The sequence below is a fragment of the Hylobates moloch genome, unplaced genomic scaffold, assembly GCF_009828535.3.
Source record: "Hylobates moloch isolate HMO894 unplaced genomic scaffold, HMol_V3 SCAFFOLD_13, whole genome shotgun sequence".
Classification (NCBI taxonomy): Eukaryota; Metazoa; Chordata; class Mammalia; order Primates; family Hylobatidae; genus Hylobates; species Hylobates moloch.
The window spans coordinates 60644935-60661482 of record NW_026652288.1 but is presented as its reverse complement, the minus strand read 5'-3'; the positions used below and the strand labels follow the sequence as shown (position 1 = coordinate 60661482).

Sequence of the window (16548 nt, the reverse complement as noted above, 5' to 3'; positions counted from 1 at the left end):
GCCATTCTAGCTTTGTTAGTCTTTGAAATAACACTTTCTGAAGTTCTGGATTGAGAAAAAGTTCAAAAGTAGTACATAAGGCCCTGTGCGGTGGCTTGCACCTGTGATCCCAGCATTTTGGGAGGCCAAGGTAGGTGGATAGCTTGAGCCCAGGAGTTTGAGACCAGCCTGGGCAACAATAATGAGACCCCCATCTCTGAAAAAAAAAAAAAAAAAATTAGCCGAACATGGTGGCACACGCCTGTAGTCCCAGCTACTTGGGAGGCTGAGGCAGGAGGATTGCTTGTGCCCATGAAGCAGAGGTTGCAGTGAGCCAAGATGGCACTATGGCAACCACACTCCAGCCTGGGTGATAGAGCAAAACCCTGTCTCAACACACACACACACACACACACACACACAGTAGTACATAAACTAATTTTTTTTTTTTTTTTACAAGAACAACATACATGAAAGAGTGGAATTATTTCCTGATGGTGAAATTTCAACTAGTGTCTCTGCTGCTTGGCCACTTGAAGTTGACTTAACAAGAGAAGAGTTTGAAACAAGCTCCAAGGTGGCTTGTAGCACCCCCCACCCCACCCCCTCCCTGAGCAAGCCTGTGGCAGTTTGGTGTGGTTTCAAGAGGGGAGGGAAAGTCTAGATTAAGTGCAGCTCTGCGTTTCAACTGTATGTTTCATTTTCAAGCCCAGTGTACTCCTAGGTTTAATTTAGTCTGAATTAAGCATTCCCACTCCATGTAGCTTCTTCCAGTGATTACTTTAAATTCCTTTGCTAAGTCGCATATGCACAGTGGAGCATGTCTTACATAGATTTTTCTTTCCAACTTAATTGTTTTAATAGACATTTCAAAACATTGCTTTTCTTGCCTTTTAGTTTACAAATTCTTTGTTGTTCAGAAAAACTGTCATTCAGCTATATACTTTGTCTCCTTTTAAAACCCTCTTGCTTTTCCCTCATTTTAGACAACGTGCAGTCAGACCTCCTTCACAAATATCAGAGTAAAGATGACATTCTCATCCTGACAGTGCGGCTGGCTGTCATTGTTGCTGTGATCCTCACAGTGCCGGTGTTATTTTTCACGGTGAGTAAGGTCCTCGGTGCAATATGAGAAAAGCTGAGGTCTCGGCTTTCCTTCTGCCTGCAGGAGCCCATTGCAGAGAAAGCCTGCCCCAGGTAACTTTCCTGGGTTATTGAATCTGCATCTGGGAAAGATCCCAAGACTCGGTTCAGGCTCTTTGAAAAGCAAGTGGCATTCAGTGCGTTAGGGAGCCTCTAATGCGGTGAATCTCCATTCTAATTAATCTGACCCTGTTCTTTACAAAGAAATGACAATAGAATGTTCAAATCTCAGTGAGACATGAAGAGAGAATATAAAAAGCAGAAATGAACACTCAAGTCTTAGATAAACCAAAGACAGAAATTACACCCCCCAACAAGAAAACTCTACTACTCATAAATAAAAATACTTTCCCTCTTAAGTCAGGCCCCCGTACTTCCAAAACTGTTAAGCTATCTATAAATTCACTAGGCATTACAAAACATTTCATGAATTCGTGTGCACCAATAAATCAGTTACTCTGCGGAGAAATGTCAATGTTGGCATGCTGTAGGCACTTACAGAATCTTTGTTTTCTTTTCTTGCAGGTTCGTTCATCTTTATTTGAACTGGCTAAGAAAACAAAGTTTAATTTATGTCGTCATACCGTGGTTACCTGCATACTCTTGGTTGTTATCAACTTGTTGGTGATCTTCATACCCTCCATGAAGGATATTTTTGGAGTCGTAGGTATGGCTTCATGACTTTGTGCTTGTCATTCTACAGTAGCTGTTTGGAGGGAAATTTTCACAATAGCAATGCTAAACTTTCTCTTTCTTCTTATTTTACAGGAGTTACATCTGCTAACATGCTTATTTTCATTCTTCCTTCATCTCTTTATTTAAAAATCACAGACCAGGATGGAGATAAAGGAACTCAAAGAATTTGGGTATGTTTCTTGCCAGCCACTCTAACTTTTCTGATTAGTTTTCCATTTAAATTTACAAAATAAATAGTTCACCTCTCTATCAAGACTACTTTCAGTTGCCTTGAAAGGAGGCAGAAGCCCTGTAGCTTTGCTACTTGGGAGAGATTTAAAATATCATATCAGAATCTTCTCCTGTCCCTCCAATTATCTTTTCTGGTTTTACTCTTTTTTTGAGATGGAGTCTCACTCTGTCGCCCAGGCTGGAGTGCAGTGGCCCGATCTCAGCTCACTGTAAGCTCCACCTCCCGGGTTCATGCCATTCACCTGCCTCAGAGAGTAGTTGGGACTACAGGCGCCCGCCACCATGCCTGGCTAATTTTTTTTCTTTTTTCTTTTTTCTTTTTTGTATTTGTAGTAGAGACAGGGTTTCACCATGTCAGCCAGGATGGTCCGGATCTCCTGACCTCGTGATCTGCCCGCCTCAGCCTCCCACAGTGCTGGGATTACAGGCATGAGCCACCGCGCCCAGCCCTCTGATTTTATGTTATTGTGCCTCAGCTTTTGTTCTGATCCAGGGCATGACTAGTCAGAAGAATGGACATTCATCCTCCTGTGTCTCTATAGGACAGTGTCTGGTCTTCAGCAAGAGAGGAAGTGACGAGGGACTCACAGATGTTATGCAGTCCACTGTTTCCATATGATTTCTAGTCATGTAACTCCTCCCTACAGCCCAGGGAACATGCAATGCCTTAATTAAAATGTCTGAGTTAGCTTAAATAGTCTTTTTTATTATTTGACAGATATGCTTTGGAACAACAGACCTGGATTCAAAAACTACCTTTCTATATTGGGATTCTTGTTTCCAGGTCTGGTGAAGTTCAAGGGCATCTTGAAGGTGGTGCACTTGGAGACAGTGAGGGAAGCAGGGGTGAAGTGGCTGCTACCTGAGTCCCTTCTGGAGCTCCATTTTGCTTGGTCTTGGAGAAGGCTTCTCAGCTGCCCTCCCAGCTAGTGTAAGCACTGCAATTGTACCTGTTACCTCAGTCAACAGATCCAGATGAGAGGTGTAGGCAGGAGGGTCATCCCTGTGCATTTAGGAAAAGCAGCACTGATGCTAGTAGAGCATCCAGTTCCCCAACATGATCACCCCTGAAGCCTTAATTCCCAAATCCTTCCAAGCCTTATCTGTAGGGGCTTAATGAGGACAGAGAGGAAGAAGCAGTCACTCCGGCACAACAGGACAATATATTCAGATTAAATCTGAAAATGGTGGAGGCCTGCTGCCCATGAATTCTGAGCCTCTCCAACCCTGGTCCCATAATGAAACTAGTAGTAGGGTCTGCCGAATGGCATTAGACAAGGGCTCCATCTGTGTAAGGACCACTGGGAGTTAGACTGGACCCAGGATGGTATGCCATGTGCAGCCATGTCAACCCCCAATTCGCTCCTTTCCTTCCTTAGCTCTTTCTCTTCCTCCAGTTCCCAGTCCAGCCCTGTTGGCTCTCAGAATGCATCATCCTTCTCCCTGCAGCGCTCTCACTGAACATGCTCAAGCTCAAGGAACTTATAATCTTGTGTTCTCTGGACTCTGGATTTAGTAATCTATATTAGTCTGTTCTCACACTGCTAATAAAGAAATACCTGAGGTTGCTTCCAAGATAGCCGAATAGGAACAGCTGTGGTCTGCAGCTCCCAGCAAGATCGAAATAGAAGACGGGTGATTTCTGCATTTCCAACTGAGGTACATGGTTCATCTCATTGGGACTGGTTGGACAGTGGGTGCAGCCCATGGAAGGCAAGTTGAAGCAGGGCAGGGCATCACCTCACCCAGGAAGCGCAAGGGGTCAGGGGATTTACCTTTCCCATCCAAGGGAAGCCATGACAGACTGTAACTGGAGAAACGGTACAACGGTACACTCCTAACCAAATACTGCACTTTTCCCACAGTCTTAGCAACTGGCAGACCAGGAAATACCCTCCTGTGCCTAGCTCAGTGGGTCCCATGCCAATGGAGCCTTGCTCACTGCTAGCGCAACAGTCTAAGATCGACCTGCGACGCTGCAGCTTGATGTGGGGAGAGGCATCCAACATTGCTGAGGCTTGAGTAGCTCACAGTGTACACAAAGAGGCCCAGAAGCACGAGCTGGGCAGAGTTCACCGCTGCTCAGCAAGGCCTACTGCCTCTACAGATTCCACCTCTGGAGGCAGGGCATAGCAGAAAAAAGGCAGCAGACAGCTTTTGCAGACTTAAACGTCCCTGTCTGACAGCTCTGAAGAGAGCAGTGGCTCTCTCGGCGTGGCATTCGAGCTCCAAGAACAGACAGACTGCCTCCTCAAGCAGGTCCCTGACCCCCACGTAGCCAGACTGGGAAACACCTCCCATCAGGGGCCGAGAGATACCTCAAACACGCAGGTGCCCCTCTGGGACGAAGCTTCCAGAGGAAGGATCAGGCAGCAATATTTGCTGTTCTGCAGCCTTCGCTGGTGATACCCAGGCAAACAGATTCTGGAGTGGACTTCCAGCAAACTCCAACAAACCTGCAGCTGAGGGGTCTGACTGTGGGAAGGAAAACTAACAAAGAGAAAGCAATAGCATCAGCATCAACAAAAAGGACATCCACACCAAATCCCCATCTATTATAGGTCACCAACATCAAAGACCAAAAGTAAATAAAACCACAAAGATGGGGAGAGAAACCAGAGCAGAAAAGCCAAAAATTCCAAAAAACAAGTGCCTCTTCTCCAAAGGATCACAGCTCCTCGCCAGCAAAGGAACAAAACTAGATGGAGAATGAGTTTGACAAGTTGACAGAAGTAGGCTTCAGAAGTTTGGTAATAACAAACTTCTCTGAGCTAAAGGAGCATGTTCTAACCCATCGCAAAGAGGCTAAAAACCATGAAAAAAAAGGTTAGATGAATGGCTAACTAGAATAACCAGTGTAGAGAATACCTCAAATGACCTGATGAAGCTGAAAACCACGGCACAAGAACTTCGAGACTCATGCACAAGCTTCAATAGCCGATTCGATCAAGTGGAAGAAAGGATATCAGTGATTGAAGATCAAATTAATGAAATAAAGTGAGAAGACAAGAATACAGAAAAAAGAGTGAAAAGAAACGAACAAAGCCTCCAAGAAATATGGGACTATATGAAAAGACCAAATATACGTTTGATTAGTGTTCCTGAAAGTGACGGGGAGAATGGATCCAAGTTAGAAAACACTCTTCAGGATACTATCAAGGAGAACTTCCCCAGTCTAGCAAGGCAGGCCAACATTCAAATTCAGGAAATACAGAGAACACCACAAAGATACTCCTCAAGAAGAGCAACCCCAAGACACATAATTGTCAGATTCACCAAGGTTGAAATGAAGGAAAAAATGTTAAGGGCAGCCAGAGACAGAGGTTGGGTTACCCACAAAGGGAAGCCCATCGGACTAACAGCAGATCTCTCAGCAGAAACCCTGCAAGCCAGAAGGGAGTGGGGGCCAATATTCAACATTATGAAAGAAAAGAATTTTCAACCCAGAATCTCCTATCCAGCCAAACTAAGCTTCATAAGTGAAGGAGAAATAAAATCCTTTACAGACAAGCAAATGCTGAGAGAATTTGTCACCACCAGGCTGCCTTACAAAAGCTCCTGAAGGAAGCACTAAACATGGAAAGGACCAACCAGTACCAGCCACTGCAAAAACATGCCAAATGGTAAAGACCAGTGATGCTATGAAAAAGCTGCATCAATTAACAAGCAAAATAACCAGCTAACATCATAATGACAAGATAAAATTCAAACATAACAATATTAACCTCAAATGTAAATGGGCTAAATGCCCCAATTAAAAGACAGAGAAAGGCAAATTTGATAGAGTCGAGAACCACCAGTGTGCTGTATTGAGGAGACCCATCTCATGTGCAAAGATGCACATAGGCTCAAAATAAAGGGATGGAGAAAGATCTACCAAGCAAATGGAAAGAAAAAAAAAAAAAAAGCAGGACTTGCCATCCTAGTCTCTGATAAACCAGACTTTAAACCAACAAAGATCAAAAGAGATAAAGAGGGCCACTACATAGTGGTAAAGGGATCAATTCACCAAGAAGAGCTAACTATTCTAAATGTATATGCACCCAATACAGGAGCACCCAGATCCATAAAGCAAGTCGTTAGAGACCTACAAAGAGACTTAGACTCCCACACGATAATAATGGGAGACTTTAACACCCCACTGTCAATATTAGACAGATCAACGAGACAGAAGGTTATCAAGGATATCCAGGACTTGAACTCAGCTCTGCACCCAGCAGACCTCATAGACATCTACAGAACTCTCCACCCAAAATCAAGACAATGTGCATTCTTCTCAGCACCACATTGCACTTATTCTAAAATTGGCCACAAAATTGGTAGTAAAACACTCCTTCACAAATGTAAAAGAACAGAAATCCCAACAAACTGTCTCTCAGACACAGTGCAATCAAACTAGAACTGAGGATTAAGAAACTCACTCAAAACTACATGGAAACTGAACAACCTGCTCCTGAATGACTGCTGGGTAAATAACAAAATGAAGGCAGAAATAAAGATATTCTTTGAAACCAATGAGAACCAAGACACAACATACCAGAATCTCTGGGACACATTTAAAGCAGTGTGTACAGGGAAATTTATAGCACTAAATGCCTTCAAGAGAAAGCAAGGAAGATTTAAAATCGACACCCTTACATCACAATTAAAAGAACTAGAGAAGCAAGAGCAAACAAATTCAAAAGCTAGCAGAAGGCAAGAAATAACTAAGATCAGAGCAGAACTCAAGGAGATAGAGACACAAAAAAACCTTCAAAAAATCAATGAATCCAGGAGCTGGTTTTTTGAAAAGATCAACAAAATCGATAGTCCACTAGCAAGACTAATAAAGAAGAAAAGAGAGAAGAATCAAATAGACGCAATAAAAAATGATAAAGGGGATATCACCACCGATCCCACAGAAATACAAACTACCATCAGAGAATACTACAAACACCTCTATGCAAATAAACTAGAAAATCTAGAAGAAATGGATAAATTCCTCGACACATACACCCTCCCAAGACTAAACCAGGAAGAAGTTAAATCTCTGAATAGATCAATATCGGGTTCTGAAATTGAGGCAATAAATAATTGCCTACCAACCAAAAACAGTCCAGGACCAGAAGGAATCTCAGCCAGATTCTACCAGAAGTACAAAGAGGAGTTGGTACCATTCTGCCTGAAACTATTTCAATCAGTACAAAAGAGGGAATCCTCCCTAACTCATTTTATGAGGCTAGCATCATCCTGTTATCAAAGCCTGGTAGAGGCACAACAAAAAAAGAGAATTTTAGGCCAATATCCCTGAGGAACATTGATTTGAAAATCCTCAGTAAAATACTGGCAAACCAAATCCAGCAGCACATCAAAAAGCTTATCCACCATGATCAAGTCAGCTTCATCCCTGGGATGCAAGCCTGGTTCAGCATATGCAAATCAATAAATGTAGTCCATCACATAAACAGAACCAATGACAAAAACCACATGATTATCTCAATAGATGCAGAAAAGGCCTTTGACAAAATTCAGCAGTGCTTCATGCTAAAAACTCTCAATAAACTAGGTATTGATGGAACATATCTCAAAATAATAAAGAGCTATTTATGACAAACCCACAGCCAATATCATACTGAATGGGCAAAAACTGAAAGCATTCCCTTTGAAAACCGGCACAAGACAAGGATGCCCTCTCTCACCACTCCTATTCAACATAGTGTTGGAAGTTCTGGCTAGGGCAATCAGGCACAAGAAAGAATAAAAAGGGTATTCAATTAGGAGAAGAGGAAGTCAAATTGTCTCTGTTTGCAGATGACCTGATTGTATATTTAGAAAACCCCATTGTCTCAGCCCAAAATCTCCTTAAGCTGATAAGGAACTTCAGCAAAGTCTCAGGATACAAAATCAATGTGCAAAAAATCACAAGCATTCCTATACACCAGTAATAGACAAACAACTGATTATGAGTGAAATCCCATTCACATTTACTCTAAAGAGAATAAAATACCTAGGAAGCCAACTCACAAGGGACGTGAAGGACCTCTTCAAGGAGAACTACAAACCACTGCTCAACGAAATAAAAGAGGACACAAACAAATGGAAGAACATTCCATGCTCATGGGTAGGAAGAATCAATATCATGAAAATGGCCATACTGCCCAAGGTAATTTATAGATTCAATGCTATCCCCATCAAGCTACCACTGACTTTCTTCACATAATTGGAAAAAACTACTTTAAAGTTCATATGGAACCAAAAAAGAGCTCTCATAGTCAAGACAATCCTATGCAAAGAGGACAAGCTGGAGACATCATGCTATCCGACTTCAAACTTCACTACAAGGCTACAGTAATGAAAACAGCATGGTACTGGTACCAAAACAGATAATATGGACCAATGGAATAGAACAGAGGCCTCAGAATTAATGCCACACATCTACAACCATTTGATCTTTGACAAACCTGACAAAAATGAGAAATGGGGAAAGTATTCCTTATTTAATAAATGGTGCTGAGAAAACTGGCTAGCCATATGTAGAAAGCTAAAACTGGATCCCTTCCTTACACCGTATACAAAAATTAACTCAAAGTGGATTAAAGACTTAAAGGTAAGACCTAACACCATAACAACCCTAGAAGAAAACCTAGGCAATACCATTCAGGACATAGATATGGGCAAAGACTTCATGATTAAAACACAAAAAGCAATGGCAACAAAAGCCAAAATAGACAAGTGGGGTCTAATTCAACTAAAGAGCTTCTGCACAGCAAAAGAAACTACCATCAGAGTGAACAGGCAACCTACAGAATGGGAGAAAATCTTTGCAGTCTACCCATCTGACAAAGGGTTAATATCCAGAATCTACAAAGAACTCAAACAAATTTACAAGAAAAAAACAACCCCATCAAAAAGTGGGCAAAGGATATGAACAGACACTTCTCAAAAGAAGACATTTATGCAGTCAACAGACACATGAAAAAATGCTCATCATCACTGGTCATCAGAGAAATGCAAATCAAAACCACAATGAGATACCATCTCATGCCAGTTAGAATGGCGATCATTAAAAAGTCAGGAAACAACAGATGCTGGAGAGGATGTGGAGAAATAGGAATGCTTTTACACTGTTGGTGGGAGTGTAAATTAGTTCAACCGTTGTGGAAGACAGTGTGGTGATTCCTCAAGGATCCAGAACTAGAAATACCATTTGACCCAGCAATCCCATTACTGGGTATATACCCAAAGGATTATAAATCATGCTACTATAAAGACACATGCACATGTATGTTTATTGTGGCACTATTCACAATAGCAAAGACTTGGAACCCCAAATGTCCATCAATGATAGACTGGATTAAGAAAATGTAGCACATGTACACCATGGAATACTATGCAGCCATAAAAAAGGATGAGTTCATGTCCTTTGCAGGGACATGGATGAAGCTAGAAACCATCATTCTAAGCAAACTATCACAAGGACAGAAAACCAAACACTGCATGTTTTCACTCATAGGTGGGAGTTGAACAACGGGAACACATGGACACAGGACAGAGAACATCACACACCAGGGCCTGTTGTGGGGTGGGGGGCCCGGGGAGGGATAGCATTAGGAGAACTGCCTAATATAAATTACAAGTTGATGGGTGCAGCAAACCAACATGGTACATGTATACCTATGTAACAAACCTGCACATTGTGCACATGTACCCTAGAACTTAAAGTATAATAATAAAAAAAAATACCGGAGACAGGGTAATTTATAAAGGAAAGAGGTTTAATTGACTCACAATTTCACATGACTGGGGAGGCCTCACAATCATAGCGGAGGTCAAACAAGGAGCAAAGTCAAGTCTTACATGGTGGCAGGCAGAGAGCATGTGCAGGGGAACTCCCCTTTATAAAACCATCAGATCTCATGAGATTTATTCACTATCACGAGCACAGCATGGGAAAGACCCGCCCCCAGGATTCAATTACCTCCTACCAGGTAACTCCCATGACGTGGGAATTAGGGGAGCTAAAATTCAAGATGAGATTTGGGTAGGGACACAGCCAAACCATATCATCATCTGTCTACCAATGGCCTTCATCAGCCCTTCAGGTAACTTGGTTTTTGACACCTGTTTCCTATTTCACTTAATCAAATCTATTTTGCTTTTGTATGTTTTTTTTCCACTTTTTCAAACAGAATGTTTGCTTGCCAGTGATAAGCTAGGTTGGTGGGTAATGAATAACAAAATGACCTGGATATTTTCTAAGGCCTTTTTTTCCCCCTTGGTTGTAATCTTAGTTTGAGAGGAGCCATAAGGATACCCAGTTATTTGTAGAATGGATACATACACTTGAGGTGACCATGAAGTCAAAGAATGGGACATAGAGGACTACTCTGCTTAGCTTGGTTTTTTTTTTCCTATTTTCCCATCCTTGCAGAATCAGATTCATAAAATTTTAGAAAGATTCTCCCAGTTCAGCCATGGTTGTGACAAACTCCGAATACCAGAGGACACAAAGGGAGAGGAAAAACCGTTCTATTTTTTTTCCCCAGGTACATGTGGAAAATTCTTGCTGCACTGAAAATAACCCTTGCCTTTCTCTTGCTCCAGGCTGCCCTTTTCTTGGGCCTGGGGGTGTTGTTCTCCTTGGTCAGCATTCCCTTGGTCATCTATGATTGGGCCTGCTCATCGAGTAGTGACGAAGGCCACTGAGACCCGCCGAGAAAAAGAAACATCCCTGTTGTCTGCTCAGTCAAGTCCCCACACATCAGCAATCTCTCACCACTTCTTTTGCAAGTTTACAGAAGCAAACAGAAATGTACAGGATACTTAAAATGGAATAACTCTTTGGTTGCAAAACAGAGACATGTTTCTATAATGCTTCATGTCCCTCCAAGATTTGAGATCAATTTAGGGATTGTGAATTTTTTTTTTTTTTTTCAAATTTCATACAATCATATTTCCCAGTACTTTTCACAATCATTTTTTACCCGTCTAACTCTATGTTTTGTGGCTTCCCGGTCTCTTAGAACTTTGAAAACATGATATGCAATCATGTTTATTTATTATACATCCAGATTCTGAAATAATTTTCCTACTGATGTTCAGCTCACACTATCTGTACCTTTTTAGAAGAGAAAAGAATCTTGAATTGTATATATTTATTTTGCTTTACAGAAAAAAATGGTTTCGTAAATAATTTGCCTATTTTGGTTAACATAGCACACAGAGATAATCATCTGAAAGTTATAGGGCACTGCCACTGCTGAATCAGAGCATGCCCAATATTTGAGGTGGCTCTGATTTCCTGGCAGCTGAGCTCGGGTAGGCCAGTGGCCTAGCTGGTACCACATCTATCCCCATCCAGAGACATTCTCTGGTAAGTGTTCTCAGCTGAAAAGTGGTTGGGGATGATTCTTACCTTGGTAATTAAATGAAGCTACACATTTCGGTAATCTAGCAAATGAAGTATTGTTTCCCTCTTGGCAACTTGTGTCAGAGTTACTCTGGTCTGAGTCAACTTTCGCTGGGGAAAACCTATGGAACCTACTGCAAAAAGATTGTCCAAAATACCTAAGAAAATACTCCTCTGATGCATTTAGCCTTCAACCCTACCTGTCTTGTTGAAGGGAGAAAAATGTTTTAGTACATTATAGGCCCAGCAGCTTTTATTCATGTCCACCAGCTAGTTGCACAGAGAATCATGTGTACCTAACTAAGGATGATCTAGGATAAGTAACTCCTGTTTTATATTGAGTACTTTAGGGAAGTCTTTAAAAGACTTGTTTTATATCTATAAATCTAGGTTATTACAAATACAAGATTTTTGTACCTTAAATAAGCCTCATTTCTATTTCTTCTTCATTAATTCTCCATCTAGTCTTGTGAAAAAAAAAACCCTCAGAGATAGTCTTTGTGAAGAGCTTCTGACAGAATCACTGAGTACCTTCCTTCCCCCAGATGAGGAAGGCAAGGGGGGTCTCAGTGTCTGTGCTGTCTTCTCTTCTCTTCCCCAACCAAGGACTGTGCCATTACTGCCCATCTCAACTGTCCATGCAGGAGGACAGAGTTGCCTGGTACTCTTACCCTAGTCCCTCTCCTAAAGGGAGCACGAGGAAACTGAAGAGACTGAAAAAGAAGAGAGTTTGTAGCTGAAAAAGGAATAGGGATAGCAAGGAAACCCAGAACTGCATTCCCCTAAGCGGGGCCATCCCCTGTGATTGAACTGTCCATAGCTTGCCTATGGTGAGAAATGTGCGTGCTCCGTGAGCTGGTCTCTTGAAACAGGACTTATGTTTCCTCTATATTCTAGTTGAATTTTCCAAACACATAAGTTCACTGAGCACAGATTTCTTATCCAGAGATAAGTAGAATCTAACCGCAGACTGTTGGCAGAGTTTCCAGGCACTTAGCCGTGTTCCCTTCCTGACTCAAATCCCCAAAGGCCTTCACTCTCACTGAGAATCACACTAATGTCCCATAGATAAGGCAGGCATTGAAGCACCTGTCGTGATCCTCTTGGGGGGAGAATGAAAGGTTATTTCCTGCATTGCATTATCATAGCCTTTAATATAATGCTACAGAATCATATCCACATTAGATTAGAGTTCAGATATTTGGATATGAATACCTAACCTAGCCATATCCATGGCCATCTCTGTCATTTTCAGCAATGTTTTCCATATTATATTAGCAATGACAAACAGAACAAGCCAAGATTCAGTCAGTTCTTGGGAGCTTGTCTAGACCACCAAGTAATGAAATAGCCAGGTAGTGGGATGACCTTACCTTTAAAAATACATAATTTAGTTTGCAAGCTATATTATGCTACTTTCTATTTTCCTCGTTACTTTATAGCAATTCATTTTACACTCACAAAGTCAATTTAGAACCTTATCATTAGCTGGGATGTGTAGTGATATTTTTGGGCCTCTGGGTTTCATTTGTCAATACAAGGAATATTTATTTAAAATAGATTTATTTAGAGGGGGCACAGTGTTGTTGATCTGTGTGATACCACACATATTTTTAAAAACCTTTGTATGTTTATCTAAATTTGTTGTTGACTGAATATAATAGACCCTACCATAATTTGTCAAATATCACTGATTAGTTACATCCTTTGTGTGGGATTAGCTGTAAAGTATACTGCTCTTATTCTTATTCAGAATAGTTAATTGGTAGCCAAAAATACATGTATCACAGATGTCAGGTCGAATTTAAACAGCACAGTCAAGTGCTGTGGAAGTTTTTCTGCTAAATTAGTAGATTGAAGAATACTATACCATAGGCATGGGCAGCAGCACGTTTTCCTTTGGTAGGTAGGATCTCTATACTAGTGAACAGTGCCAGTTTCACACTTTGGATTTAGAACTGTTCTCTAGTTATTGTAACACAGAATACTGTCAATCCCTAATTTACTTAATGTTACTTATTGGAAGTGGGGCTGATGAAATATGCACAGGAGGGAAATCTACTCTGTTTAGGCACAGGCAGCCCCAGTGTGTAAGGAGGTCATATTCCAAAAGATTGTCAGTTGGTTGTTTGCAACCTGCAATGTATTTTCCTTTAGAGACCAGGATATCCATGGTGGTTAGGCCCCTAGAGCAGCTGGAAAAGATGATCAAACCCATAGGTTAGCTGAAATCAAATAATGTAATAGGTTTGCCAAAGAATCTAACCATCAAATATAATATTGTTTCCAGGGAGGGTGTTTGTTCAGAGTTGCCTGTTAGTAGAATCTGGACTGTCCATCCCAGCCACATCCCACCTACTGGACAGTAGGGGTAGAGATGCCACCAGACTACAGGTGACCAGAGTGGCCTGAAACATGGTGTCCAGCAAAAATGAGGAGGAATAAGTCCATGACTGCCAGAGAGCCTGGTGGTAGGAGGAGGGTGAAGGAGGGTGAGGGGCCTCTCATGGGTCAGAAACCTCCAGGGACATCCCTCAGCTTGTACTTCTGCTGTTGTCCGGAGGGTTCGGGCTTGGTCTGCCTTCTTCTGTTTGTCTGACTTTTGGCTCTTATGGTTCATCTCCTGCCCTGCCCACCACAGAAAAGGATGCTGCTGCACAGCTTCTCCCATGTACCAGTCATTGAGGCCAGCTCACAGCACTTTTAATGTTTTTAGTGCAAGTAACCATGTTTTAACTCTCCAGGAATCAGCTGGGAGGTTAGAAAACAAGAAAAAAGGAAAAAAAAAAAAAAAGCTCTCCACCCACTTTCCTTTTTTACAGTTACACACCCTGTTGAGAAAAAGAAGCACCCAGATGGGTGATGGTGATAGGGCTTGTGGTAGACACAGGGTTGTGGTAAGATTCCTCAGTGCTTTGGAGAGCACCTAAGACTGTTACCCTGGAACTGACTGCTTTCTAGAGCTTGATTCATGCCTCTAAGCCAGTGGTTCTCAAAGTATGGCCCCTAGACCAGTAGCATCAGCATCATCGGGGACATCATTAGAATGCAGATTCTCAGCCCCCTCCCAGACATGGTGAAGTCAGAAGCTCTCAGGGAGGGACTCAGCAAATGATTCTAAAGTGCATCAAGTTTGAGAACCACCCTAAGCCAATGAGTCTCCCTTTTACTTCCCATTAGTCCTACCTCACCAGATGATTCCTAGGACTCATGGTGCAAGATACAGGAGCCAGGCTTTAGGGAGGGGAGGAAAGGAGCCTGGTGGCAGAGGTCTCTGCAATGGCAAGAAAGTGAGTGAATCCAGCGCTGCCACCTGGTCATCCCCCTCTCGTTGAAAATACCAGTGCAGGTGCAAATTCCTAAACACAGGCTGCCTGCACTCGGTGTTACCTCGGGCTGAGGCATGATAATATTTTATTTTTTAAAGCTGTGAGGAAATGAAAGTGAGGGTTTGGTAGGGGCAGGGCAGTTGTGAAAAAATTAAAATAAAAGACCCTTTGTAAATGCAGACTTAGAAGAAATACTGAATTCATGTCAGAAGTTCTCCAGTGTTTGTGTTAATCGTGTGGTGATAATCCTGTCCTTTTAAAGCGAATTCTCTACTGAAAGGTCTGCTCTGCTTAAGGAGCTACAAACTGCTGTCAAAAGAATGAAATACTGAATTCCAATTCAGTGGGGCACAGTGTTGGACTATGGCACATTTAGTTGGAGTCGGGGGGAGGTCAGGAATATGATCAGATATTGGATTTTATACCTTAGAGCAAAACCTATTAGTCTCTTTCAGTTTATCAATTTAAATGGCTTTAGGCTTAGAGGGGGTGTAAACTTAAAGAATATAATTCTCCCATTCAAGTTTACAGCAAACATCTAGCCACCTTCAAAACAAAGAAGATACAGACCATCATTTAGCAATACTAATACATGATTTTCCTTGGGGATGGCAGGTTTGAGAATCCTTTGGCAACAAGACATACTTCCCCTAAATTACAGTGAATTATTTATAATGAGATGAAGCTTTCAGGTACAAACTGAAGGTGGGGTGTCTGACAACTAAAAACTATCACTAAATCTCAACGAGAAAGTTCTTGCAAAATATGTAAAGTTCACAAGGTGCAGACATTTTCCCTCTTTAGGCTTTTATCTAAGGAAGGGCTATGAAACTGGGCCCATCTGTATACAGGCTCAAATTGACGTTTTTAAAGGAAGAATCTATGCAGCTGAGGCTTATTGCGGGAAATACTTCATTTGTATGTAAATATTATTGTAAATAAATAGGAGGCTGTATATTTTTGAAGTTGTTGATCCACACTGAAATAGAAGTCTCTAAGATCTGCATATAAACAATAAATGTTTCCTAGATATTAGTGGTTTTGTTTGGGAATTAGAAAAATTTACATTCTCTCCCAGGTAACATAGTTCTATCAATGTAAACTTGGAACCTAACACCCTACTTAATTTAGAGAAAGAAATGTCTGAGAAATGGTTCCACTGATTTCTTATGCTGGCATTAAGATCAATTATTTAACAGACAGTCCTCTGAGATACAAATAAGGAATATTTAGACACAAATCCTTGTCATATAGAAACAGATATACCCAAATGACAAATTGTTTCTTCATAATGATCTTCCATTGTTAACACTGATACCACTACTTAGTACATATGAAAACAAAAGCTGGGGAGAAGAATTTTTTTTTTTTTTCACAATTGAATTGCTGCATTTCTCAAACTTTGGCATCTATGAAAGCGGGGAGAGGGAACCTGAATATTAATTATGAGCACAAAATTTGAAGGAAAGAAAACAAAGAACCATTATCTAATCAAGCTTTGAAAGTCCTGCATGTTTGCCTTTTATTTTAGTGTTGACGCCAACATAGACTGTCTTAGGTAATTTTTTCCCCAAACACTTGAATCTTGGTCGTTGGATGTAATCCACCAGTGTACTTTAGACTTCATCTGAGTCCAGTACATGTACCACACTACTGTTTTATTAATGTAAAAACCTTGTAAATGAATTTCAGATGGGTGATTTAAGTGAGTCACAAGTCACAAAACTTTGCTATTCATAGTTAATCGAATAGAACTGGGTTTTTTTTTTCAGGGTGTGGTGT

The 16548-nt window shown here is 41.3% G+C and overlaps 1 protein-coding gene across 3 annotated transcripts in view; it reads left to right on the top strand.

The window, feature by feature from the left end:
* Window positions 1–16175, top strand: part of SLC38A1 (solute carrier family 38 member 1) — a 91998-nt gene extending 75823 nt beyond the window's left edge. For 2 of the 3 annotated variants that reach the window (XM_058427068.1, XM_032173779.2), the window contains exons 14-17: window positions 966–1084; window positions 1648–1789; window positions 1891–1988; window positions 10633–16175. In XM_058427068.1, coding sequence (XP_058283051.1) covers window positions 966–1084; window positions 1648–1789; window positions 1891–1988; window positions 10633–10734 — 461 coding nt within the window. In that variant the 3' untranslated portion in view covers window positions 10735–16175. The other variant, XM_032173780.2, reaches the window with a different exon arrangement.
* The last annotated feature ends 373 nt before the right edge of the window (window positions 16176–16548 follow it).